The sequence below is a fragment of the Sarcophilus harrisii genome, chromosome 2 (assembly GCF_902635505.1).
Source record: "Sarcophilus harrisii chromosome 2, mSarHar1.11, whole genome shotgun sequence".
Taxonomy (NCBI): domain Eukaryota; kingdom Metazoa; phylum Chordata; class Mammalia; order Dasyuromorphia; family Dasyuridae; genus Sarcophilus; species Sarcophilus harrisii.
The window spans coordinates 592,898,653-592,926,522 of NC_045427.1; the positions used below are offsets into that span (position 1 = coordinate 592,898,653).

Genomic DNA, 27,870 nt, shown 5'->3' on the forward strand with positions numbered 1-27,870 from the left:
ACTTATTTCTGCTATTTGCTACTATTTTACTATATGGTCTTGTCCACTTCATCATAAGACTGAGAACCCTCATCTATAAAATGGAGATGATTTGGCTCTCCAAACTCCACTCATTCTAAATCTTATTCCCTAGAGAGTTAGGTTTTCCAGTTAAAAGATTAGACTTACTGAAATTTATGGAGTTGGATGTAATCGTTATTGGCCTATCATTAGGTAGCTAATAACTGGATTTGAGGTGGTGCCAGAGTCTCTAGGAGAAATTGGATTCTCCAATGAGAACCCATTCTCAATGGAAAGAGGGTTCCCTTTTCTAGACAAATGAAGACATCAAGGCAAAACATTTCTTTTGATTTCAGTATCTTAACTTACATGCAAAACTCATACTTGTGTATCAGTTGAAATTCACAGGGGCTAACATGGTTTGCTGTATTATATTCCTTAATGAGTAGGGTTTTGACTAGGCAGAACTATGAAAGAAAGGGTGATCTTGGAAAACCACCAAGGTGTCAAAAATTAGAGCACAGAAATAACCAAGGAAAAGAAACAGAAACTCTTTGTAGAGATAAAAGGTTGTTTGTTTGTTTTAATGGCATTGCCGATGGCTACAATCACACAGCTCTTCTGCTGACTTGATCTTTGGGGTGAGGTTTTTGCTCCAAGAATAAATGACTTGATATAATCTATTCTTTACAACATTCACACAGAAGCAAATAAACTATGAACACACTGATTGGAGGAGGGTGGGTCAACATGCTTCACTCACATAATGATCACAATAATATGGGTTTTTCTTCTTTTTTTCCTTTAAATCAAAAATGTTCATATTTCATGGCTCTCCAAAAGAGCCCTAATCCTGGGCAATCTCAAATCATGTCAACTTCAAACACTGGTATCCCACCAATGTAGTCATTCCAGTCCTTTGATTGTCACTATTACACTATATAGATAATGGATTTGTGCAAGCAGGGGCTACACACATATGATAGACAGCAGCTTTGGTGGTGCTGGTTGGGTGGGTGCTTCTTCACTGGACTTTAGTGACGGCTTCATGGATGGAGGTAGCCACATAATCCAGATTCTTTGTAGTCAGGCCACACATGTTGATCCGGCCACTTGGCAGTAGATAGATGTGCTTTTCATTGACCAAATATTCCACTTGCTTTGCTGTTGAAAAGACAAAAGTCAATGGTTAAAACAAGAAGGACTGGGTTCACAAAAGAAGCTGAGTATTTAGGAAATTATCACTTTTCCTACCTCATCTCCCTAGAGGAGATACCAAATGACAAAAGAGATATTCTAATTCAACTTTTATAGGAAAAAATAAAGGCATTGGTCTCTAAAGAAGTAGCCTTTTACAAATTTTAACTCCCAGGAAACTCTTTTTTCTACAGTTTTGCTATACCTTTTGCTAAAAGGTACCATAGGCAATAAATAGTTTTATAATAAGAAATGTTTACAATAAGCATCTGATAAATGCCTTAATTCTCAACATAGAGAGGGAACTGAGTCAAATTTACAAAAATAAGAACTATTCCCCAGTTGATCAAGATCAAGGGATAAATAGGCAGGTTTTGGAAGAAACCAAAGCTATTTGGTTATGTGAAAAAATGTTCTAAATTATTATTGATTAAATAAATGATCATTAAAGGCATTTTTAAGGCGATTCTGAGGAATCACCTCCCAGAAAGGATAAATGCTGAAGGGGAAAATAGGTACATTAGTGAATTGTTGGTTGAGTGGAGTTACAAACCAGTACAACCAATTTAGAAAGCAACTTAAAACTGTATGCATATTATTTGATCCACTAGTACTAGATCTGTATCCCAAAGAGATCAAAGAGAAAAAGACCAATGTATACAAAAAAGTTTATAGCAGAGTTTTTTATGATGACAAAGAATTGGAGTTTGAGGGGATGCCTATTAATTGAAGGATAACCGAATAAGTTGTAGCCTCTAATTGGGATGAAATATTATTGTTCTATGAGAAATGACAAGGGGTTGGTTTCAGAAAAAACAAGGAAGATCTATAGGAACTGATGCCAAATGAAGCGAACAGAGCAGAACAGTGCACACAATAATAGCAACATTGTAATGATGACTGACTGTGGAAAAACTAAGCTACTCCGAAATACAATGAGTCAAGACTAAACAGTGTGTGCAGTAATAGCAACATTGTAATGATGATTGACTGGGGTGGGTGGGGGAACTAAGCTTCTCTGAAATACAATGATTCAAGACAATCAAAAAGGACTTGAGATGAAATTGCTATCCACTTCATAGGGATGAACTCTAAGTGTAAACTCAAAAGTCCAAAAAGTTATAATTTTTTCATTTTCTTCTTTTTTGTTTTAGTTGATATGGCTGATATGAAAAATGTAATTTGCCATGATTTCACATGTATCATGGGTATCAAATTCTTTGCCTTCTTAGTGGGTAGGGAGAGGGTAGAAGAAAAGAACTTGAAACTAAAAAAAAAAAAATCAAGTGCTTTAAAATGTTCTTTTTTGAGGTATGAAGGCACAAAATAAAAGAAAAAAATGGCTGCCCTCCCACAGCTTACATTCTACTGTATTCCTCTATGTTGGAGGAGTAAGATTACTTCAAACAGATTCTTTGGTGTAAGTTTCTAGTAAGCAGGGACTGTGAATTGTACATAACTGTATCTACCATTTATTCAACAAATATTCATTGAAATCACTATATGTAATGTACTATGTTATATGCTGTGATGGAAGAATAATCTATGCCCATGTATGAATGAAACTTACCATCTAGAAGAGGAGATAAGACATATACACAAAAGCCTAACTCTTGTTAGAATGTGACCACTCGATAATATGCAAATGTTTTTGTACACATACATAGAAGACACTCAGTTTCAATTACATTTTTTTAAAATGTGCTATGTGCCTATTCTATTTGTAAATAACAATGTACCAGGCAGTAGAGAAAATATAAAGATGAAATAAAACATAGTTCTTATTATTTTTAATTATTAACCCTCAGTATTAACTCTCTAGTAAAGATTTTCCTAAGAGAAACTTTATTTTGAGGCTATCTCTCCTATCATTTCAACCAGAAACAACTAGCTCCTTGAAGCCAAGATCTATTTTATATTTTGTTTAATAAAAACTTGTTGAAATGGAGACTGGGAATAGTTCCCAAAAGCAAGATATGAAAGGTGGTAGGGTGGTACAATGAAAGGAACAATAGATATGGAGTCAATCAGAGGACACAGATTCTTTCCTTCTTACTATTTGTGTGACCTGACTGTGACCCTAAAAAAGTAATTTAACCAATTTTGGGTTGAAAAATGAAGATGGAAAAGATGAGTTCTAGGATGGCATCTACCTCTAAATCTATGGTGTGACTTACAAATCTCCTTTTATCTTTTGATGAATAGCCCTCTCTTCCCTTCCTCCCCCCTCTCTCAAAAGGCATTGTGGTCTCTGGGTACATATGGCTTTAGCATTATGCCCAAAAGATTAGTATGATTTTACAGCCCTCTAAAACGGTAGTCTCTAAATGCTTTTGATTGTGTCCTATCAGTAATACTGTTTTTCTTGGTGAATATGCTAAATGTGGGGAATGGAGGCTTTCTCAATGGCACCTGCTCTGGGCCAGCTCAGCAAACTGCTACTGCTGCTGCTATAGGTTTCATTCAGGGTTAGATTAAGGTTGTCTTAAAGGACCAATCTCTTTTAGTTAAAAAGTTTTTAAGGCAGGAGTTGAGCTGTGGGGTGTTGGTTATAATTAATGAAAGGAAGATGAGATTGTGTTGAATACAAGCCCCAAGACTGGCTAGCATAGGGAGGATGTAATGGGACTCATCCTCTTAATCTTTTGAAGTATGTCACAGATCTCACTGAACTAGAAAGTGGCCAGTTATACCTGTAGAGGGCTGAAACTATTGAGTTGATGCACTGAGGTGGGGACTGCTGAGTGCTTGAGGCTAACTACTGATTGGACAATACTCCATGGGCATATGCAATTGATTGGTGTATAGAGGATTGCAGGAGGGATTAGGGGGTGGAGCAAAGCTAGCAAGGGAGACACTCTCAGCGGTAGATGAGGGAGAAGATGGTCCTGGAAATTCTGCTTCCATCCTGTTCAATCCTGCGTCTGGGGACTGAGAATAAAGATTAAGGACTTTTGCTTATCCTGACTCCGGCTGATTCTAGGGTGTCCTGAGTGCTAACACGGTCATTACAATACTGAGCTAAAGGCATCAATGTTTCTGTCATTTCCCTATCACTTTCTTTTCCTCACTCCCCTGGATAAGGGATCACAGAAAGTTTAGAATTAGAAGAGATCAGGGAAACATGTATTCAAAGAAATCTTCATTATGTTACTGGGTTTTTTCCTTCAATTACATATTAGAACAATTTTGACATTCATTTTTAAAAACTTAAGCTCCAAATTCTCTCCCTTCTTCCAATTTCCCTCAATGAGAAGGAAAACAATACAATATAGGTTATATATAGGTGGAAATGCAAACCATGTTTTCATATTAACATGTTGTGAAAGAAAAAGAAAACACACAAAAAATAATAAAGTTTTAAAAAGTATGCTTCAATTTATATTCAAACACCATCAGTTCTTTCTTTGGGGATGGATAAAATTTTTAATCTTAAATCCTTTAGGATTGTCTTGGATCAATGTATTACTGAGAATTGCCAAGTCATTTACAACTGATCATCTTGTAATGTTGCTGTTACTTTGTACATAGTACGTTACTTTGTATCAGTTTCAGATTTTTGTGAGAGCAGCCTGAGCATTATTTCTTTTTGATTTAAATTTTTTTTTCATTTCCTTTTTTTCTTTTGCTGAGGCAATTGGGGTCAAGTGACTTGCCCAGGGTCACACAGTCAGGAAGTGTTAAGTGTCTGAGACCAGATTTGAACTCAGGTCCTCCTGACTTCAGGACTGGTGCTCTATCCACAGCACCACCTAGCTGTCCCCATTATTTCTTATAGTACAATAACAATCCATCACAATCACATATCACAATTTGTTAACCATCTCAATTGCTGGGTATTACCTCAATTTCCATTTTTTTTTTGCTACCAGAAAAGAGTTGCTTTATTTTTAGGTCCTTTCATTAAAAAAAAAAAAAAAAAAAAAAAAAAAAAAACTTCTTTATGGATATTAGCAGTGGTATTGTTAGGTCAAAGGATATGTAGACTTTAGAATCTTTGGGCTTGGCTTATAGACCTCTGGGCATAGTTTCAAATGGCTATACAGAATGGTTGGATCAGGTCATAACTCCACCAACAGAGCGGTAATGTCATTTTCCGCACATTACGTCAAACATTTGTCATTTTTCTTTTCTGTCCTATTAGCCAATCTAATAAGTATAAAGTAGTATCTCGGAATTGTTTTAATTTGCATTTCTCTAAATAGTGAGTTAGAGCATTTTTTCATATAACAAATGGCTTCATCTGAAAATTGTTCTTATCTTTGATCATTTATCAATTGGGAAATGGCTCTTTTTAAAATTTAATTAATTTTTCTATGTTTAAGAAATAAGGCCTTTATCAAAGAAATTTACTTCAATTTCTTCAGTTAAGATTGCTAATTTTATTTCCCTCCATCCTATTTCCATACTTATTCAGATCTCTTTTCTTTCAATATGACCTTCCTCAAACATGTTTCTTCCCAATTTGCCCTTCCTTCTATCATCTCCCTCCTTTCTCTTATATCCTATACCCTTCCCCTCCTACTCTTTAGAGTAAGACAGATCTGCAAACCCAGTTGAATGTGAATGTTATATCCTCTCTGAGCCAATTCTGATAAGATTAAGGTTCATTCACTCCTTCTCACTTTCACTCTACTTCTATTTTCCCTGCCATTCTACCTTTCCCTTTGTCTTTTTCCCAGTGCATTTATCTCACCCTTTAATTTTGTTTTTGTTGTTTTTTTAAAGATATAATCCCTTCATATTCAACTCACATTTGTGTCCTCTGTGTATATATAATCCTTCTAACTTTCCTAATAATGAGAAAGTTCTTATGAGTTACCAAAGTATTATCTTCTTAGGTAGGAATGTAAGTAGTTTAGTCTTATTAAGTTCTTACGGTTAAACCTTTTTTATGTTTCTCTTGAGTCTTATATTTGAAAGTCAGATTTTCTATGCATCTCTGTTCTTTTTATCCAAAATACCTGAAAACCCTGTATTTCATTGAAGTCCATTTTCCTCCCAAAGGAAGGCTTTTTAAGATAGATGATTCTTGGTTGTAGTTCTAACTCCTTTGTCATCTAGAATATCACATTCCAAGTCCTCCAATCCTTTAATGTACAAGCTGCTAAAACTTGTGTTATTCTGACTGTGGCTCCACAATACTTGAATTCTTTCTTTCCAGCTGCTTGCAAATATTCTCTGCTTGATCTGGATCTCTGGAATTTGATTATAATATTCCTGTACGTTTTCATTTTGAGATCTTTTTTCAAAAGGTATTTTACTACTGAGGAGGAAAATATATTTAATCCTCAGTCATCTGAAGTCAGTTGACCATCACATTGTTAAGAGTTCCTGTATCATTCATTGTTGTTTTCCTTTATATAATCAGATTATTTGAGCAGATTATTTTCTTGGAATTATTTGTTCTTTATTGATTTATATGAGCTCATTTTAATTCTTTGCATTCATTGTTTCATAGAGCAATAATTGCATGACATTAAAATATAATATATTCAGCCATTCCCATATAGATGGGTATCCACTTGTTTTTCCTAATTTTTTTTACAGCACAAAAGGGGCTGATACAGTTGGGGGGATATATATTATCCCTTCCAGATTTGTGTCAACTGAAAATTTGACAAGCACATCATTTAGCCTTTACCAAAGTCCCTGATAAAATATTCAAAAACAGGAGACCAATTATGTATTCCTGAGACACTTCACTAGAGATCTGCCAAACTGACACTGCATGGTCATTCAGGTAATTCTATTTCTACCTAAATGTTTTATTATTGAGTTCAATACCTCCTCTTTTTTTACAAACATAAGATAAGATAGCATAGGAGAGGCATTGTGGTCTACTGCCAGAAAGGCCCAGGTTCAACTTGCCTCTGACATATGCTGACATAAATTGTCACTTACCTTGCCACTCACCACTACCATGTTTTAGGAAGCTCCCTAAGAGTCTAAATTGTAGAAAAGTTGATTCACTAGAGGTGATTTCCTTTTTTAAAAAATTCTCTATATATGTCACAAGTTTAGTCCCTATGAAAGGAAATATTTTAATAAATGCTTTGCTAAAAATTTAGATAAACTAATTGCAACTACAGGTTTTTTTTTTTCAGATTTATCAGTTAAGTAATCATGCTTTTTAAAAAAAAAAGATATAAAGTTTATTTGGCTTGAATTGTTAAGTTCTTGATAAAAATCAGATAATATTTATAAAGTGCTATAATAAATGTTATGATGACGATCAAGTGACTGTATAAACCAGTATCAATCTCCTCACTCTTCTGTCATCTTTAACTGCTCACAGAAGAGTTATACAGTCAAGAAATCTTTGCATCCTATTTAAATCCATTTCATTTTAAGCCCTTCATTTAATTCCTATTTAATTCCCTATTTCTAATTCTTGCATAAGTTACTAAAAACTCTTTTCCAATTTGGTCTTCTCTTCATTCCATTTGTGAGCTCCAAACTACCTTATATGCATAAAATTAGTGCTAAAGATAATACTGATATCAAGTATATAGGGAATTAAGACACAGAGGCAGCAGCATTGTCATTCTCTAGTGGTCCTAAAAATATTCACAATACCCTTTAGACTCACTATAAAAAATCTCCACCTGTTAATCAAAACAGGTCAGAAAATAATATATTTACAAGTAATACATTTTCCTCCCATTTTAGAGGTACAGTGTTTCAATCGCTCAGTTAAATAGGTTTTTATAGGCCATAGGAACCTAGACACCAGTGTTTGGAAAATATACTCTGAATTCAAAACAATTGACTTCCAAGTTAGCTTTTGGAAAACAAAGCTATTTTTAAGGTGGAAATTGCCCCCATTACACTTGGCCAATTCTGAAAAAGGACCAAAGCTTACTCAACCATAAGGTTGCTTTGTCTTCCAGAAAATACAAGAGTGAGGTTTCTTCCATATTGTAACACATTGTAATAACAATGTTCTTCCATATTATATAAAACATAGTAGTTACAATGTAGCTAGCCAGCAAAGAGCACTGTATCAACAGCACAGAACTACCAGGTTCCCTCTCCTAACAAGCTCCCCAAGACTTCTTAGGTTTTCCCAGAGCACTGAGATGTAGCCAGATATGAGCATCTCAAAACTAAAGAAGCCCCTTTATTAGAAAATTTATTACTATTGAACTGATTTTCCCATTTAATTAAATAGCTGCTTAATGTCCTTCACAAGTTAGATTTAAGTTGGGTCCTAAATATTAAAAAGGAATTCTGATAATTATATAAAAACTCTACAATCTAAAGTAAGATTCAAAACACCAAAGCTGTTTTATTATCAGTTCTGGTAGGCATTTTGATGGTGCAATAGATAGAGTGCTGGCCCTAAAATCAGGAGAACCTGAGTTCTCCTGGCCTCAAACACTTCACACTTTCTAGCTGGGTGATTCTAGACAAGTACTTAACCCCAATTGCCTTGTCCATGTGTAAATATAAGAATGAGAGAACTTGCACATAGGTACTAGTTTTAAACTCATTAAAACAATATCAGACCATCTATTTTCAGATAAAACATTTCTAGTGGCTCCTTTGCTTTAGCCTGATGTATTTTTTTATTTGCATTTGAAGAAATGTTTTCTGAGAGCACCATTCATAGGCCATAAATTGCTAAAGATCTGCTAACAGGAGACCTAATTTCTATTCTCAGTAGCTACTATTTTTGGATAAAATACTTCCAGTGGCTCCTTTGCTTCACCTCAAAGTATTTCCTGAAATTACATTTGAAGAAACCTATGTTTTCAAGGGTAAAATTCACAGGACATAGTTGCTGATGATCTGAAAAGAGCGGGTCTAATTTCTAATATTCAATAACTGGCTTGACTAAAACAGACAGATGAGACATAAAAACAGAAGACTATAAAATTCAGTCATTTATAAATTATCAAATAAAATTAAGGTCCAATAGAATTCCACTTATCCTTTTAATGATCATTAATATCCAAAGCAACATCCAGCCCCAAAATGTCCCCACGAGCAAATAGAAACCAAAATATTCAACAATATGGATGTCATTTTTATAGGTAGAAATATTTCCTTCAATGTCTTTAGCAAAAATATTTGTGAATTTTGACTTTTTTTTTCTTTTATTTGATAACTAGGAGTTAGGTACAAGTAAGAATAAAGATGTTTTCACTGATACTTCCCACTGCAATGGAAAGGATGCTGGCTCTAGAGTCAAGGGCCCGATTTCAAATCCTGGTTCTGCAACTAAATTCTTGTGTAATCTTGGGTCCTTTACTTATACTCCTTGACTACTTTGGTCTTCTTATTTACAAAATGAGAAGGTTGAACTCAATGGTATTTTTTCAGCTCTCTATATAAGGCTCTATGATTCTTTTAAAAAAATAAAAATGTGAAAAAGTCGCATCAAGTTTCTAAGTGATATCTGTAAGCAATAATAGAAGGCAGTCTAATACAGAAAAATGGATTTTAATATTAACTTAATACATACTAAGCAAAGCGACACTGTACCCTATAAGATAAAATTATTTGTAATTAGATGCAACTGCTATTTTTTGGAAGAAAAAAGCTCAATTTTATTGATTTTAATAAAAATTCTACCATGTTGTAAATATAAATATTAATGAAATACTTCCCTTTTTCTATCTCCCTAATTTTCAAATGAAAAGAAAATCCTAGAAATAGGTAACTATTATACTTAACAGATGCTTATCTGAAGCATAAAAAACATGATCACAAAGTACTTCCTGAGATCTATAAAAATAAAAATTTGTGCCTTTTTTAAAAGATGCTTTCTCTGAATTTTTAAATTTAAGCATTATCCAGATAATATTCTTCTTCTTTTGAATCCAGTATCTCCTAGTAAATTACCAAAACTGGTAGCTATACCCTCCCTCCTTTAGAAATGCTTATTACTTATACTAGAACTAAGATGTATATATTATCCTATGAAACACTTTCTACAAAATCTTATTTTATTGTTTTTGGTTTTGTTTTTGAGAGGCAATTGGAGTTAAGTGACTTGCCCAGGGTGACAAGCAGTCTTGTCAGCTAGTAGACATTAAGTGTCTGAGGACAGATTTGAACTCGGGTCCTGCTGACTCCAGGGCAGGTGCTTGATCTACTGCACTGTCTAGGCGTTCCCAATCGTTGTTATTACTGCTAAAAGGATGGTAGAAATTTAGTGCTAAGAAGGGATAATAGAAATAGTTTAATCACTTCTTTTTATATTTGAGTGAGTTTGTCATCCAGGTGGCTTGCCTGAGGTCACACAAGAAATCTGTAGAAAAGCCAAAACTCTAATTTTAGTCTTGTGACTCAAAGCCCAGCACTCTTTCCACTATACCACCCTGCCTCCAATATTTATGGCTCCTGTTTTTAGTGTTTAAGGTTCATAAAGCACCTTTCTTGAGAGTTCAAACAAACAAACAAAAGAAAAGTTAAACTGATTTCTCAGGATTACAGAGACCCAGTAAAATACTAAAGAACTTGCCTAAGATCATATTGCTGGTAAGTGGGGAAAGTCTTCCTAATTCCCAAATCCAAATTTCTTGCTTCTAAGCCAAGTAAATATCAAGCTCTCCTCTTTCCCTTCTATGACTCATCATAATGGTCACACAAAAATCTCTAGGATTTAAAAAGATCTCTTCCCACATGCTAGTTGACAAAAATTCCACATAACTGATTATTACATTTTAAAGTGGTTAAGTCTTCCACATCTCAAAAGATGATTTTATAGAATCTCTTTGACTAGTGAACCTCCACTATTTTTTCTCCAAAGAAATCTTATAGAGAATTGTAGTAAAAACATGACCAACATGCAAATATGTTTAACATGATTGTACATGTCTAACCTATATGACATTACTTGCTGCCTTGGGGAGGGGGGGAAGGAGAGAAAATTTGGAATACTGAAAACTATCTTTGTATGTAATTGGAAAAATAAAGTATTATTGAAAATTGTGGTGAAGCTTGAAGATAATGGGAAGCATTTACAAGAGTTCAACATTAGACCTTGACCTGAAAGTTAGAAAGTAGTAAAATTTCATGTCCCTCCTAACTTGCTTATATTCTGTTCCAAAGATATACCTACTCCAAGCCGACATGGCTAAAAAAAGCCCAACCATCTGTCAGCTGCTAAGATACCAACTCAGGCTATTGAAACCCTCAAGGATCTCAGCAGATTTAAGCAGGAAACAATAAGAAAATCATACTTGCTTTACATCACTGACCTCTCCAGAGTTTTATACTGACCAACTGCCTTAACAGCTTAATTGATGACCAATTAAAGTGATGAATTCTATGAAGCTATGATAGAATAAATGACAAATCTGTGTAAGAAGAAATAGAAAGGAAACTGGAGAAGGTAGATAAAGGAAAACAAGGAATAAAGCTGAATGAGATTATGACAGCTGCTTAGCAAAGTTTTTCCTATAAAGTCAGCTTCAGGGAACACCAGTTACAAATGGACAACCCAGAAGGTTTGCCTTGGACTTACTAGTTAATCCTGTGAAACTGAACATTCCAATCTGTTCAGTGATGTGATTCCAGGTTCCTGGGGTGCCAAGAGCTTCAAGGCGTGATCTGAGTTCAGTTCTCATTAACAGAATCCGATCAGCCATTGTCTTAACATTTTCTTTCCTGTAAGAGTAGTAAATGAAGTAAACTATAAATGAATCCTTAATATTAATAACTGTTAATCTGGTTATTAGTTATTGACATAAAACAAAATCATCTAATTTATGTAATGAAATAAGTTATATATAAAGTCCCTAATCCTCCAATTCATTTTAAACACTCCTACCAACTAAAAATTAGTTAGCAAACCTTAAAAGTAACTGGAAAAAAAAATGGGTTGAGAGAAGGACTGGGCTGTTTTGTTGCAAAAATAATGTATTAACTCATGCAGATCTAACAATGAGTTGAGGTTAAACTTGATTAAACAGAGATTGTTAACAACTACTGATTCTATAAAATGGTTGTATAGTATGCCTCAAAAGTAGTAGTAAATAATAATACAGTAACGGTAAATCTTATGGTTTAGTACTCTGGATTTCAGAGTGGGCACTAATCAAACTAACAACCATTTGATCATTTAATTACTTTGAAAGAATCTATGTATTATCATTCTCATGTGATAAAGCTAGATATTCTGATCCATGAAGGGTTTCTTCCTAACTTGTCACTCCATAAAGATAGAATGGATAGACCAAGTATAGACCAAAAGAGTAAATCAATGTTGTTACTAGGGGTAGCAGAATTCCATGAAATATTAGGATATTTTATTTTTCCATTAAATCAAGTCTATCTATCAAAGTTCCTCCTAATAATTCCCATAGCCAAATATCTTATATTAAGTTTGTAGTACTATTTGAAGGTAGTCCTGGCTCTAGTCCAGGAAGACCTTAATTCAAATCCAGCCTCAGACTCTTATTAGCTGTAATAGCAAGTCACTTAATCCCTCTCTTAGCTGTTATCTCTGCCAAAAAAACAAAACAAAACAAAACAAAACCTAAATGGGGTCCCAAAGAGAATAACAAGTTTTTGACTTAGGTAATATCTTCACTTAAAAAAAAAATTGGTTACACATTTGTTCAAACTATATTCTATTTTGTATGTTTAATCAATGAAGAAGAAAGTTGAGAAAAAATGTGTTTTGTAGAAAATGAAGCAATAGGTTACTCTCTGCTTCTCTGGAATACTGGATATGTAGGCAATAAATATTTGATAAACGAATCCTTAATATTAATAACTGTCTGGTTATTAGTTATTGACATAAAACCAAATCATCTAATTTATGTAAGGAAATAGGTTAAGTATAAAGCTCCTAATCCTCTTATTTCTACCTGTGAACCTTACCACTCAGTAAAAAGCTCAGGGTTGGAAAGGGTAGTGGCCACTATCCGAGCTCCTTGAGCAGGAGGGTTGGACCACAAGACACGCACAATCTTCTCCATCTGGGAAAGGACACGCACGACGTTATCAGCATCTTTCCCAACCACGATCAGGTTTCCCACCCGCTCGTCTAAAGAGAAAGACATATATCAAATCTAAGTCCAATGATCTTTCCCCCGCATAAAGGCTTCCAACCCAGCCATTGTGTGATATGGGCCCAGTATGCTAAAGGAGTTTATTTAGGAGGGCACTCACTGTAAAGGCCAAAGTTCTTGGAGAAGGACTGAGCACAGAAGAGCTCAAAACCCTCATTCACAAAATAGCGGACAGCCCAAGCATCCTTGTCTAGGTCCCCAGATGAAAAACCTTGATAGGCTGAGTCAAAGAAAGGGAATAGAAATCGGCGCTGCAAGAAGAGAAGGAGAATTAGAGAGGGAGAACCTGCCCTAGTCTTAATAAATTCATTCTCCTGTCTCAACCGAAAACAACCTAACTTCTCAGAATGAACATCTTACCAAAAAAAAAAAAAAAAAAAAAAAAAAGAACATCTTACAAAATACTTGTAAGTCATTAATTTCTTTCCCCAACTCCTATAGATACAACTGCTGCTCTCCTTCTCTGTTCATCTATGAGCAGAATAGCAAGTAGACACCCAGGAGCTGCACAAGGCCCATGGACAATGTGGGAGAGGCCCTGCCATATGTGAGCCTATTCAGACCTAAGGATCATACCACTAAATCTATCAGAATATGCTAACATTAAAGGAGAAATCCTCTATGCTCTGAGAATTGAATCTTTTTAGAATTAAGAATTTAGAATTTTTAGAATTTTTAGAATTCCTTCTGAAAAGGATCCCAATTAAATGTTTTTAGTCAGTACATTTTAGCATTGTATTTGCTTTTAGAAGGAAATAATCCCAATCTAACAGTTAGTGAACAAGGTATACCTTCCAACATTGCTTTTTAATGCCAACTGTACCACAACATAGGGTTCTGAGAGCATTAATATGGATTTTTCTGAGAGAGATGATTGTCTGACTTTACTCATGCCTTTATGGTACCTATCAAGTGGTTTTTTGGAACCATACTAGTACATGCATTAAAAAGGTTGTGTCAACAGCATCATAGATAGATGTCTGAAAATGCCAGTTACCTTCATGACAGAAACAATTTTCTCCCATTGCTCTGGAGTTGGATCAGTGCCAGTGGGGTTATGTGCACAGGCATGAAGGACAAAGATAGAGAATTCTGGAGCATTCTGAAGAAAAACAATATGCATCAGTTCTGATGGGTAGCAACAGGAAATATCAGGATGTAGAATCAGTACTGGCTTGCTAAGTCAATGAAGGTAATGAGAAAGCTGGATTTGTTCCATACATGTAATTAAACCCTAGAAGACACTATCTAAATTGAGAAAAGTGGCCCAAGCCTTCCTTAACCCAAAGACAAGATCCCTTCTTCCTCCTAGAAAACCTTCCCACAAGACTCCCTGTAACTTTCTATTATGTAATAAATAGACATAGATAGATGAAGGATAAGTGAATTAATAATTAAATGAATAAGTCCCTCACCTCCATATCTTGCAGCAGGCCTTTAAGGTCAAGCCCTCTCTTAGCTGCATCCCAGTAACGATATGTTCGGATGTCCACAAAGCCAGCAGCACCAAACACACCATTGTGATTTTCTAAAATAAAAAGTAAAAGTGTTTCATAAACATTGCTTGCCATAATCTAAGATTCGACAAGACAGACCTTTTCTTAGGGATTGTGAAGATTTCTTTCCAATTGTAAGACTTCCTGGAACAGGGTCATTTATAAGAGGATATGAATTCTACTAGTCACATTACAACTGCAATTGTATTTTACTGCAGTAGTATGTCCTGCTACCAAGATATCTGCCTGTCCAATATTCCAGTCTCACAATTTTAACTATTTATCCTTGCTGAAATCTGAAGTTTAGCATCAGATTACTTGTACACATAACCCACAACACAAGTCATCAAGGTTTTGTTAATATTTTGTTAAGAATGATCAATAAATCAATAAAGAAATCAAAAGGATCATTCTTTCCTGTTCTCTCTTTTTTATCTTTTCCTGATAGTAAAAAACTCACCCCAGGTTGGAGCAGACACGTAGACAGGAGTGGATGCATTGTTTGTTCCATTGTACCATCTGCGTAAGAACTCGGCTCCAATTCGAAGGGCACCTGTTCCTCCCAAAGCCTGCACACTTCCCATCTGAAACACAGAAAGATGATCATTGGTTGAAGGTAGTTAAATTCTATTCATATTTTCCAGAGACAAAAAATCTCTGCTGCAGAATCTGAACCAAGGTTTGGAAATTTCATAGAAAACACATGAAATGATCTCAGCTTGTCAGATTAATCCATCTTTTAGTAATATGTCCCATCTTTCTATACCAGTCTTATTTTTCAGACATTCTGACATCGCATGTTATACTCATTCCTTCCCTCTGTTCAGCTTCATTCCCTTAAGAGTTGTATCTTAATGTTATACTCATTCCTTCCCTCTGTTCAGCTTCATTCCCTTAAGAGTTGTATCTTAAGTCACATCTACTTGAGTCACAGCAATTCAGTGAAACTAAAGGGTTTATAAGATTAGTTTCCATAATGAGCACCTTCACACATGTATACTCATAGTTTTCTACTGATATTTGCAGCCTTGAGTTTTGAGATAGCAGAATACCATAACTGCTTAGCAGAGGAAGAAACAAAACTCTGCTTGGTAGCATATTATCTAAGTCTAGCTTTATTAGGTAGATGAAAAACTACATCTACCTAACGTTTTAAGCTAACAAGCCTGAATCAGAATTTCTGCAACTTAAATGTATTTGACAATACATTAATCAGTTGTTAACAAGACAGGAACTGAAGATCCAAAGCTACTCTCCAATTGATAAATAGTCAAAGAATATGAATAAAGAGTTTTCAAAAATGCAAATTATTAACAATTACATGAAAGAATGCTCCAAACTACTACTAAAAGAAGAAATAAATGAAAACAATGATGAGGTTTTATGTATTCATAATTTGTTACTGTAGCTATAATTTGTTAATTATATTTGTTAATATCTAACAAATTGGCAAAGATGACAAAAGAATCTTGAAGGGGTTAAAGAAAAACTGGCACATTAATGTACTACTGGTTTATCTGTGAATTAGTTCTAGCCTTTTGTAAAATCATTTGGAGTCTTGAAGAAAAGTGACTAAAATGTCCAAATTCTCTGACCTGGACATTACATTGAAGGCATGACCCAATATATCAAAAACAAAACTTGAACTCTGATCTATCTATTCTGTCTGGTTCTCTACCCACTATTCTGTTTCACCTCTTCAGCTCTTGCCTATCCTCAAATTCCATTTGTATCAATTTCTTTCACTTTGGAATTCTAATAATACAGTATCAAACCAAATAGCAAACTTGTATTATCTTAGTTACTATCTTCCATAATCTTTCTAATAGGACCTTTATCTTACACTTTTCTTTTATCTTCTATAGTCCTTAATATTTGTTGTCATTCTGTTGTTTTCAGCCATATCTGCCACTGTGATTCTTGGCAAAGAGGGTTAAGCGACTTGTCCATCTGGTAAGGCTGGTTTGTGAACCGATTTGAACCTAGAAAGCTTAGTCTTTTCTCTACCACCTAGCTGCCTCTCAGTGCACAGCATAGTAAACATAAAATAGTAACATCAGATACTTGTTTTTTGAATTGCTACTTTCTAACGTGTTGGAATTAACAACTAGTTGATAGAATTGGATGACTGTAAAATTAGACAGAAGTAATATATAAAAGTTAATTTATATTGATGTGCTAAAGAGTCAGAGGTATATCAAGAGATGTGTTTTCTAGAGAATAGCCTACAATCATTTGTCTGGTTTTGATCATTATAATCATATTGTTCTAAATCAAAGTTTATCACTGTCATTTGGTTTACTTCAAAGTATCATTTTGTGAATTTGCTCCACAAATATTTAAAGGAAAAATGATTCCTTACCCAGAACTTACCCGCTTCTCCTTGATGGCTGGGCTGTCTTCCCCAAGAGCAATGTGGGAAGCATTGGTTCGGAATTCTGGCAGTCCCAAGATAGGTAAGTACTCATGGTTCAGAGAGTCATTTTTAGCAAGCTGAAGTTCTACCTTTCTCACTACTGGCAAAACCCAAGGTTGGCCCTCATCTGTGCGATATGCTGCAAGACAGAAAGGAGAATCTTCATAGAATCCTGCTTTATAAGAAAAGTTTGACAAGACAAAGAGGCTTTTATCACCTCCTTCTCCAAAACAAAATAGAAAACCACTAATAAAATCCTATATTAAACATGATTACCATAATGAACCCTTGTACATTATACTGAGGCCATGGTGTCATCGGGATTGATTTACTTTCTTGATATTTCACTCCTACCATTATCAATCAGGGACTTCCCTCTGTATATTATCTTACTCTTCATTTCCAGTTACCTTCTCCTTTCATCAAGTGGTAGGCATCGGTGTTCTCAAACTGGGTCAAGTATGCTTAAGAAATTTGCCCATCAAGGAAAAATTTAGGCATCACATACATACTTTCTATTCCTATAAATGTATATGTGAACAGAGAAAGGAATGGAAGCAGCAACATCTGATTTGTTATGCATTACTAGTTAATAACTAAAGATAAGTTAGGAATACACCCACATTTCACAAACAAGTAGCTATCTGCTATTACCGTCAATAGCTTCTTCAAATTCATATAGTCCAACTTGATTATGAACAGAAATCTTCTAGATATCCCTTAGAACACCTCAAACGAAAATGTGAGAAAAGAAAACTGTTTCCCTCTCCTCTCTTTCCCCCACCATCCCTTACCTTTTCTCCTGCTTTGCTAATTTTTTTAAACATCACCATTCTTCCAGGCATTAAATCTGGCAGCCTCAGAATCCTTCTCAATTCCTCTATCCCTCAAAACACCACATCCAAAGAGTTACCGTCAGATCAATTATGCCTACAAATATTTCTTGCATATGTCTTCTTCTCAACTCAAGCAGTCACTACCCTCATTTAGGCCTTCAAAATCTTTCATAAGGACTATTCTAATAAATTTTTAGTTGGTCTCCCTATTTCCATTCTTTCTATCTCTATAATCCATCATCCATATACCACTAAAAATAATCTTATACTCCTCATTACCTCTAAGACAAAATGGATTCTTCAACATGGCATATAAAATTCTTTAAAATATACCAATCTATACAATATGTTACATCTCTTTTAACTTACCTTTCTATATTCCACATTGCTCTCCTTCATCTACTCTTTGTTCTAACTTAACTAGCCTATTTGCTGTTCCCATCTTTCACCTCCATGCATTTGAATAGGCTGTCCCTCATGCCAAAAATGTATTTCCTTTTTTAATCCCCAACTTCCCCTAAAGCTCAACTCAAGTTTTCCCTCTTGGAAAGTATTCAGCAAACCTAATTCCACCTGAGTACTGGCCAAACTCTGATAACTCCAAGAATTCATACTATTCATTCCCATGTACCCACTTTGCCTGTATTCCCAGGTTGAGGCAAGTCAATGTCTTAAGAAAAATTTTTTCTGGTTTGGCTTTCTTACTGCCATTTGCCTAAGACAGCAGATCATATTACTAGCTAGAGCCTGCAGAATGTAGGTGAGACCTCAAATGATTAAATGGGTAGGGATAAAAGAATTTCTGGACTGTTTCGTTACCTCTGTTTAATTAAGATGAGGCACACCAAGTAACTAACTACAGCCCCAGTGTCAATAGCCCACAAATTGTAATTTTATTCCCAACATTTATTACTTTTCATAATTTTACCTGATACAGATCTTCCCTTTCTTCTATTTGTTCTTTGATGTGTAAATCTTTGCCTTCTCCTTCCATCCTAGGCAAAATTCCATGGTATCCATGAAATAGCTGTTCTTGGCCCAATCTTATATGTTCTAGCTTCTTGCAAAATTATGATCTATTATCAGCAAATGTTTGGTTTGTATATGTATTTTATATACCTATGTACATGGATCATATAAAAACTTCCTTGAAGGGAAAAGGAATCACAAATAGAAAAACTTCAAGAAGCCCTGTTCTGTACCAGGAACCTATGCTGTGAGCAAATAAATGTGCCTCTGTGTTGATAAGCATTATTGGCAGGAATTTCATCAACTAATAGTTTTACAATTTTTATGTCTTTGGGCAGCAAATAGTCCTTAAAGCTGGCATGACAAAAGAGAATTGTAAAATTCTAGACAAAGAATTGTAAAAAGAGATGTGAACTCCCATTTCTCAGTCAACCTGCAAAGGATTAATCAATATAGTACCAACTTCTCTAATCCTAAAAAAACATATATAAATGATATTCACCAAACACCTAAGAAATTGATCAAGCATCAATGAGAGGAAGGGCAACTTTGTAGGAAAATGTCCATTGCATCTGATAGAACCAAGGTCAAAAGGCTTTGAGGGCATTAAAAGCAAGTAAAGTCAGACAAATGTCTGACTGGAGTGACAAAGCAATTCCTTCCAGCCCACAAGGGTCTTATATAGAAAGAAGTCTACAATTACACAGTTAAGTATTCAAGTACCCTAAGGAATGTCTGGAAGAGAGGAAACATTATTAGGAATTGGATGAGGGGCACTTCTGAGCACAGAGGGCAGCTTTAGGGGAAAATGACTTCTGTAATATGATGAAAAGGAAGGGTACATTACAACTAGTAACACGAAATGATGTTAGAAAGACAAACACTGCAAACACTCAGATGGATCCCTAGTCTCAACAATGAGGGTAATCCCTTTGAGCCTCTCAGACCTTTGCAATTCCTGTCAGTGATTTGTTATGAGATCAATATCCAGCATGTCCCTCTTATTTTTCCTTGATCTTTTGAGGATATTATCCAAGCACAAAGATGACTGTCCACTGGTTATCCTTGTTCTTACCAGCCCATAAAGTTGATTGAAACTACCAGAAATACCTGAAATAGTTTTAATAAGAGAAATATATTACAAATTTCCTATGACTACTCTGAGGTATATGATTATGAGCTAAGGTATAACTCATACTGGGTCCCTAACCATATTACCTATTTGAGATCAATAGAGCAAAGATACATGAATATGATAAACCTGTTCAGGCTTACCCTCACTGAAATAAATGCTCTGCTCTTCAATTTTCCAATTTTCTGAAAAGAATTGCTACCTTTGGGGGTGGACTTTGTTCCTATAAATACAGGGCAAACAGTTAGGAGGAGAATGACCAACATTGTTGGCCAAACACACATAGTTAGCACCTGCAAGAATTATAATGAACAAAACCCTTTGACACAAACTCTCCAATAAAGCATTAATTATTCAATTATCCAAGGCTTCACTTCTACAAACATTCATGATCTTGCTGCATTTTCTCATATTGGGTCTTTGAATATTTGTTCATTTTAATGACCAACATTTATTTTATTATCTTTACCTTAGGGCAAAACCCTACTTATTACTTTACTTTCCAGAATAGTTTGTGACACTTGTGATTTACAGAATCGAGGAGAGTATCTTCAAGTTGGATGAGAGCTAGGATTTCTTCTGGAGCATCCCTAACCAATGGTTCTCTAGCTACTGCTTATGTGTCCTTAAAGAAAATAGGTCATTACCTCAAACATTGAAGTTTGATAGAAAGAACTGTGTCAAAAGATCACAGAACTAGAGCTAGAAGGGATCTCAAAGGTCATCTAGTCCAATCCCTCATGTTCTCTGATCACAAGTCCAACACACAAGATGCCTCTAAGATTTAGATTTTCACACTACCTACCACTTATGTGACCTTGAATAAATCATTTAAATTTTGAAATCAGTTTTCTCATTTGCAAAAATGAAGGGCTTGAATTAGATAACCTCTAAGGTTCCTCCTTGAGTAGTTAGATGTCACAGTGGAGTCATGAAGACATCTTCCAGAATTTAAATGTGGCCTTAGCACTTACTTGCTATGAGATATTGGGCAAGACAATTATAAGAAAAAAATTCTTTCAAATGCAATTTGAAAATGTCTCACTGTAACTTCTGTCCTTAATTTACATATACAGCAATATACATCACCCTCCTCTGTGTGATCACCCTAATAACTAAAAACTAGTTGTTCTGTGTCCCATCTTCTTCTCTACTCCCACACCTCTTTATCAATCCAAACTTCCATCTCTGCGTTAGCAATGTCACTCTTTAAGTGTGGCTCCCAAATGTGAGTATAATGCTCCAGAATGGGTACTAAGCAGCATGGAAGACAATGGGACTACTGTTTTTATTAATGGAGCCTAAGATTGCATTAGCTTTTCTAGTAGCTGCATCATAATCTAAGTCACTTTAAGTTGGTGATCAAATAAAACTCTCAAATCTTCAACCCAAGTCAGAGTTTCAGCCTGTTAGGAATACTTTAAATCATTTTACTATCTCTCCAATTAGGTCTTCTTCCCAGTTGTTGTCAGTTATAAGCATACCTTCATTCAAATTATTGATTAAAATGTTGAAAAGAATAAGACCTGAAGCATGGGAGGTAAAAGTTGCCTTTCCATGAATGTGCCATATTTGTTCCCTATGTATATGACTCCCCTCCCCCAGATATATGCCTGGCCATGTGTTCTAGACTTGTAAACTCTTCTGTGCACGTTGCTTATACACACACACACACACACACACGTTCTCAGTGTTCGGTATGTGTCTCTGGGTGGTAGGAGAACATTGCCCAAATTTAGAGAGGGAATGTTCCATTTCTAAACCATATCGTTCTATTAAACACCCTAGCTTTGAAGCTGGCTAACTAATAAAATTAGTCTAATTTGATCTAATTGATCAGTTAACTAGTCAATTATTTAAATTAGACTAACTTAATTAGTCTGGTTAACTGATTAAGATAAATATATTGACTTACAAGGGAGGAAAAGGAAAGGAAAGAATAGACCCAAAGGTTCTATGGTATTCCACCACAGAACTGCTTTTGACACCAAAGCAAGAATCAACACTCTTGGGGAAGGTAAATAATAACAGCAGTTCATAATTATATTTTATGATTTCCAAAGTACTTTACTTAGAACACAAGTCCAATGTCCTTTCCATTATACCAAGTTGGTCCATGAAACCACCCAACAGAACAATTTTCATCATCTTATTGACAAGATTATTTGGGGAGATTTAATCAAATAATCGAAATCAAAAGAAATACACTCTGCTCACCATCCCTGTGACTTGAAAATAAGATCAAAATGCTATCTCCACCACTTAGCTGGTCTGCATTTTCTCATCCTTATATATTTAGTGCATGCCATGTGGTAATGATGAGGACAATACAGCCTCACCCAGAACAACTTATCTCAAGTATGCTCCTTTTGGATGCCAAACTTAAATGGCTTTCAATTTTTTTTTTTTTTTTTTTTGGTATAAAAGTAAACCCTGAGAAAATGTCTCTTTGCAATTCTTTGTCACTGCCCACTAAGTGAACATCTTGGTGTCTCTCTCTTTAATAAAGTGCCTTTTCTTATCACGGCCTTGTGTAGCGAATTTTTCGAATTTCTTGCTGGAACACGCCCTAACTTGTTGTTCTGGAGAACTAGGAGACCAACCCATATTTCTGCCACAATCCATACCTCATCAGTAACATACATGAAGACATTTTTATTCATTCATTGAACTGACTAGTTACCTATCTAGTATCCCTATCAAAAAAAAAAAAAAAAGAGGAAGGATGAATTTATGAAGTATGACTTTAAAATAAGATACCCGATTTTTTAAAATGCCAGACCCTATTCAATAATGTGTTTCTTTTTATAGTAGTCACATTAGGAATTATTGCAATAAAGTTGCTAGTCCTCGTTCTATTTTTGGAACTCTCCTTAAGAGCTGGGAAGACATTCTTGTGTGGTGATAGCAGGTCTTCCTTCAATCTTTGTGGGGTGGATTTCATTTCTGAAAGCAGGCCAAACTCATTCAGAGCCAAGAATGATGAATAAGGTAGGTAGCATGGCCTAATTCAAGAGTAAAATATAAAATTGTCTATGTAGAGAAAAATAGAAATTCTATAATTACATAACCTTTACTGTGTTTGGTATATCCTTGAAAAATCTTTTTTGCATTTTTTTTTTTTGAGAGTGAATAGAAATTTGCACAAGGAAAATGGATTAAATGCTTTTGCTGTGAAAATCGAGTAAGGCTTCATCTGTTTCAAAGTTTGAGAAGGCCTGAAGGACTTTAAGCATTAAGTCAAGGGCATACTTAAGCCCCCTCTTAAGTCCCCTTCTTGTTATCCTCCCTATTTCAGTCAAATATGGGCAACTATGTACTTATTGGTCAAGTTCAATTCCTTGGGTACTTCCCGTGTTTAGAATGTAAGATCCTCAGCCAATAAGGATGAGGGTCAGTGGTAGGAGGGGGTATTTGTGTTAGGGATAAAAAGTGTTGACCCTGCCCCCGAAGGTGCCTCCTCCCTTCGATTGTCTTCTATAATTATTCTTACATGATATTAATGACTATATAACACTAGGGTTTTAAGAATACTATATGTAAGAATCTGGGGTCTCTGAACTTATTTAAAATATTTTTATAACTATTTTTAAAAAAAGAACACTACATAACGGAAAGAAATCTGGACTTCAATGAATTGAAGTTCTGGAATTCATTTTCAATAAATTGAAAAATCATTTAATAGATGTGACAAAGGTCATTTATAGGACCTATCTCACTCAATTGTCCTAAGGATCATCATGGGATTATGCAAATAAACCTCATTTCCTCTGTAAAGCATTAAGTAATGTATCAATATTACAAAGATCTGTTAGTATCACATTGTAATAATTTTGCCTTATTTAAATTATAACAAGAAGTACCCTGGGGTAGGTCAGGAAGAACTTTCTGGGTATTCTTATTATGCCTTATACCCAAATATAGTCTTCAGTTGCTCAAAGAACCAATAATAGTGTTGGACCTAAATATATACGTGGGCCAGGGTCTATATAGGAACAGCAGCAGCAACTTTCTTGTTATTTCTCCAACAAGACACTTCAACACCAGACTTCAGATATTTTTTCTGGCCATTCAGTGCCTGGAATGCTCTCCCTCTTCAGCTCTGGCTCCTGGCTACCTCTCGTCTTCTTCAAATCCCAACAAAAATCTTATCTCCTGCAAGCTTCTCCTGATCCCCTTAAGGCTAGTGCTTTTGTTGTGTGGTTATCTACTATTTATCCTGAATATAGCTTGTTTGCATGTAGCCTTCGGCTCTTTGAGAACAGGAATGGTCTTTCACCTTTCTTTGTAGCCTTAGTACTTAGTAGTAGACTTAATAAACCCTCAAAAACTATTTATTACCAAAATCAGATTGCTTGCCCTCTAGAGAAAGAGGAAGAAGAAATGGAGAGGGGAGAAGAAAAATTCAGAACTCGAAGTCTTATAAAAATGGATATCAAAAATTGTCACTATATGTAATTGGAAAAACATTATTAATTACATTTAAAATATAATAAACTATTTATTAACTGAATGACCTGATTTCAAAACTGCCTCAGACACATGCTGTCAGTGAGATCCAGGACATATCAAGTTATTCCTCAGGAATCCCAGATCTCTAAATCCATGACTATATAAGGCAGAGTTTCCTTATCAGGAATTCCCCTTAGCAATAAATCTACAGATCAGATTTTTGAAACATTAAAGATACGTTAAGTATCCTAGCAAGAAACAAATACCTAGAGAAAGAAACTATTTGAATACAAGAATGAGAATAGTTGGCTAAAATAGATTGACACCAATAACTCACTTAATGGCACTGTTAATATTTGCTTATTTTTTCAGTTCTGTCATATTCTTTATGGCTCCATTTGGCATCTTTCTTGCCAAAGATACTGGATTGGTTGCAGTTTCCTTCTCTAGCTCATTTTGCAGATGAGGAAACTGAGGCAAACAGGGTTAAGTCACTTGCCCAAAGTCATATATAGCTATAGGATTTAGGAAGTTGAATCTTGCAGACTCCAGGCCCAGCACTCAATCCACTATCATTTAGCCACCTACTTCCCAATCCATTAAAATTTTACATAGTATTTCTCCCCCTCCCCCAAAATCCAACTAGCTCTAGCAGAGCAATATTGTTATTCATGAAATGAATAGTGTAGTATTATTTTGATATTACAAATTAGGAGACTCAGGCCTAGTGTCCTAACTACTTGCTGAAGTTAGTAGGTGTAGTAATTGGAATTCAAATGCAATCCTTCTGATTCAAAGACTATGTAGTAGGGTTCTAGAAACTATAGTGCATTAATCAAATTGACAAATTTACAATAAAATGCAACCAATCGAAGTAAAGCGGACTGGACATCTTCCTTGAGTTTCCCTAGAAGCGATTTTCTTTCACAGGTGTAACTTTTAGTAAAAGAAAACTGTAACTTATATTCTCTCCACTATGGAGAATACAGTAGCAACGTACAAATAAAAAAACAAAAATCCACGGATGCAATGATACAAAGATGCCACAAATAGGCTTCTAATGTAACCGGTTGTGAATAGGAAATTTTAGTACAGAGTTTAAATGAGTCTGAAGACTTCACGTACCATACTAAAAATGCCATTCTAACACTATTGAATGTGACTTTGGAAATAGTTCACTTTACCTCTCTGGGCCTCAGTTTTCTCATCTGCAAAATGGCTTTAAAAAAAAAAAGACTAGATGGCTTTGGGAACCAAGGATTCTTTGGTTCTGAGACCTAATGATGAAGCAGACAGAAGCCTATTTTTACAATTAGTTTTGCATCTGACAAGGCTGTGTGACCTTAAGCAAATTGATAAAAATTTCAGTGCACCCAGAAAATTCTAAGAGAAACTGCAGGTCTTCATGGTAAAAGGTGTTTCCACTGCCCAATGTTTCTAAAAACTATGGGAAGAGAGCTACCTGATATTCTAAAAAGAACTTGGAAAGACATCATCACAATAATGCCTAATTTCACTGTTTTTTTTTTTTAACCCATAAAATCAGTTATAATCACCGCTATTAGCCAGCCCCAATCCAAAAGCTGCAGACAACATAAAGCAGAATATATCAATTCATGTCAACAGAAAACACCGAAATAACCTATTTGGCTTTGCACCTTTAGAACCAAATGTATTATAAAGAAAAACCCAACTAACTTCCTATAAATTTTTTTAAGAGACTATCCTTAGATAAACATTGTTTCTCCAGAATAGAAAAAGGCCACAGTAGAATGTGTATTTTACAGGATCACGCAAAGAATAGCCTATAGTTGCCCATTCCACCACCATTCAGGTAATTCAAACAAACACTTCCTCTAATCTAAAGTCTTGATTAAACACTTTGTCTATGGCCATCCTGAATACTCTTTTTGCAAAGTTGTCAGTATTTCTATTGTAAACAGGACGGTTACAATGACAAAAACGTCACCCAGCCCTTCTGCAATTAACATTTTTCTTTCCTCGCATCTCTAATCTAATCTAATGTTTCTTCTACAGGCTATTTCTCACACTACTTGGCAACCTTTAGACAGAGAAACCAAGGAATTATCTATGAAAGCCTAAACATCCACGTGGTGGTGCTCAAATAGCAAATAAATCGCGTAACGTTAAAATAAGAAGAAACCTCAGAGGCCATCTAGACCAACTTTTTTCATTTTAACACGCAAGGACGCAGACTCGGGAGGTCATTCTGCTTGCCCAAAGTTTGCAAAGCTTCTCGGGCCACAGAATGGGGTCTTCGGCCTTTATCCAGTAAAGTGAGTGGCACAAGTAAACAATACACAGGAGAGGCATTCATGTGGTAAAAAAGTCCCGCCGGAAAGGACAGTCCCCGTCCCCACTAAAACCACTTCAAGCCTCCCAGAATCGTCGTTCCCGTAGCATTCTCTCTCCCGAGCTCGAGAAGGAGAAAAAAAAAGAGGATATTTAATATGTTACTATAACAGAGAGAGCGAGGATTTTCCCAAGGTCATAAAAACCAATACGGCCAGCTTCAAGGACTCCCAAATCCAGAGCTGATCCTTAAGCCAAAATGCCTCCCTCGTGGTCAGGGTACGTTACCATGTCCCTACGCCTACAGCGCTCCCAGCCAGGGCTTAGGAGAATAGATCACAGCAGCCACGGTTGAGAATCGACCTTTCTCCAAGGTCTCCCCAAAGGCGAACAAGTCAGCGGGGCTGCATTCGCTTTCAATGAGGCTCCCTCCCTAAACCTCTCGATCTCTTCTCGCCTTAGTTTCTCCACCTTCGAAACAGGCGGACTGGACCCCGGCCCTGCAAAGTTGCAGACAGCCGCAGAGCATCGCCGTCCCCCTTTCCCCGCAGCATCCTCACCTCCCACTCCTAGGTTGACCTTGCGGGGGTCTGGGTCTTCCCGGAAGTCTGCAGTGAGCTTGAAGACTACGACCGGCTGAGCCTGGGGCACATCAGAGAAGATGGAAGAAGGCATGGCGAGGCCAAGGGCGGCAGCAAGGGCGCGCACTCCTCCGGGTCCAGCTCCGGCTCCTAGGGCGTCGATCCTGAAGTCCTTGACAGGAGACAGCAGCCTATCGCGCCCAAGACGCTGCACAGATGGTCGCGTGGGGAGGAGACTCTCGCGTTCAGCCATTGGGACTGCGCAGTGCTAACCACGGTCCAATGATAGAAGGGAGGCGGAAACTCGCGCCTTCACTGAGCCACTCACGGGGTGTCTCGCTGAGGAGGGCCAAACACCTGGACCAACCCGATCGCGGCAAATTACGCGGAAGCCGGGAAAGGAGGGGGAACCGGAGCCGGCTTAGGTGTGAGCGGGAGCTAATGTTCGA

The 27,870-nt window shown here is 36.0% G+C and overlaps 1 protein-coding gene across 1 annotated transcript; it reads right to left on the reverse strand.

The window, feature by feature from the left end:
• On the reverse strand, nt 1–27,867 carry GOT1 (glutamic-oxaloacetic transaminase 1). The gene is made up of 9 exons (XM_003755189.4): nt 27,401–27,867; nt 17,096–17,277; nt 15,183–15,306; nt 14,642–14,754; nt 14,224–14,328; nt 13,327–13,477; nt 13,036–13,201; nt 11,675–11,817; nt 1–1,164 (listed from the first exon to the last, which is right to left on the reverse strand). Exons 1-9 carry the CDS (start codon nt 27,672–27,674, stop codon nt 1,025–1,027), a joined length of 1,398 nt encoding a protein of 465 aa, XP_003755237.1. The 5' UTR covers nt 27,675–27,867; the 3' UTR covers nt 1–1,024.
• Nucleotides 27,868–27,870: the final 3 nt, after the last annotated feature.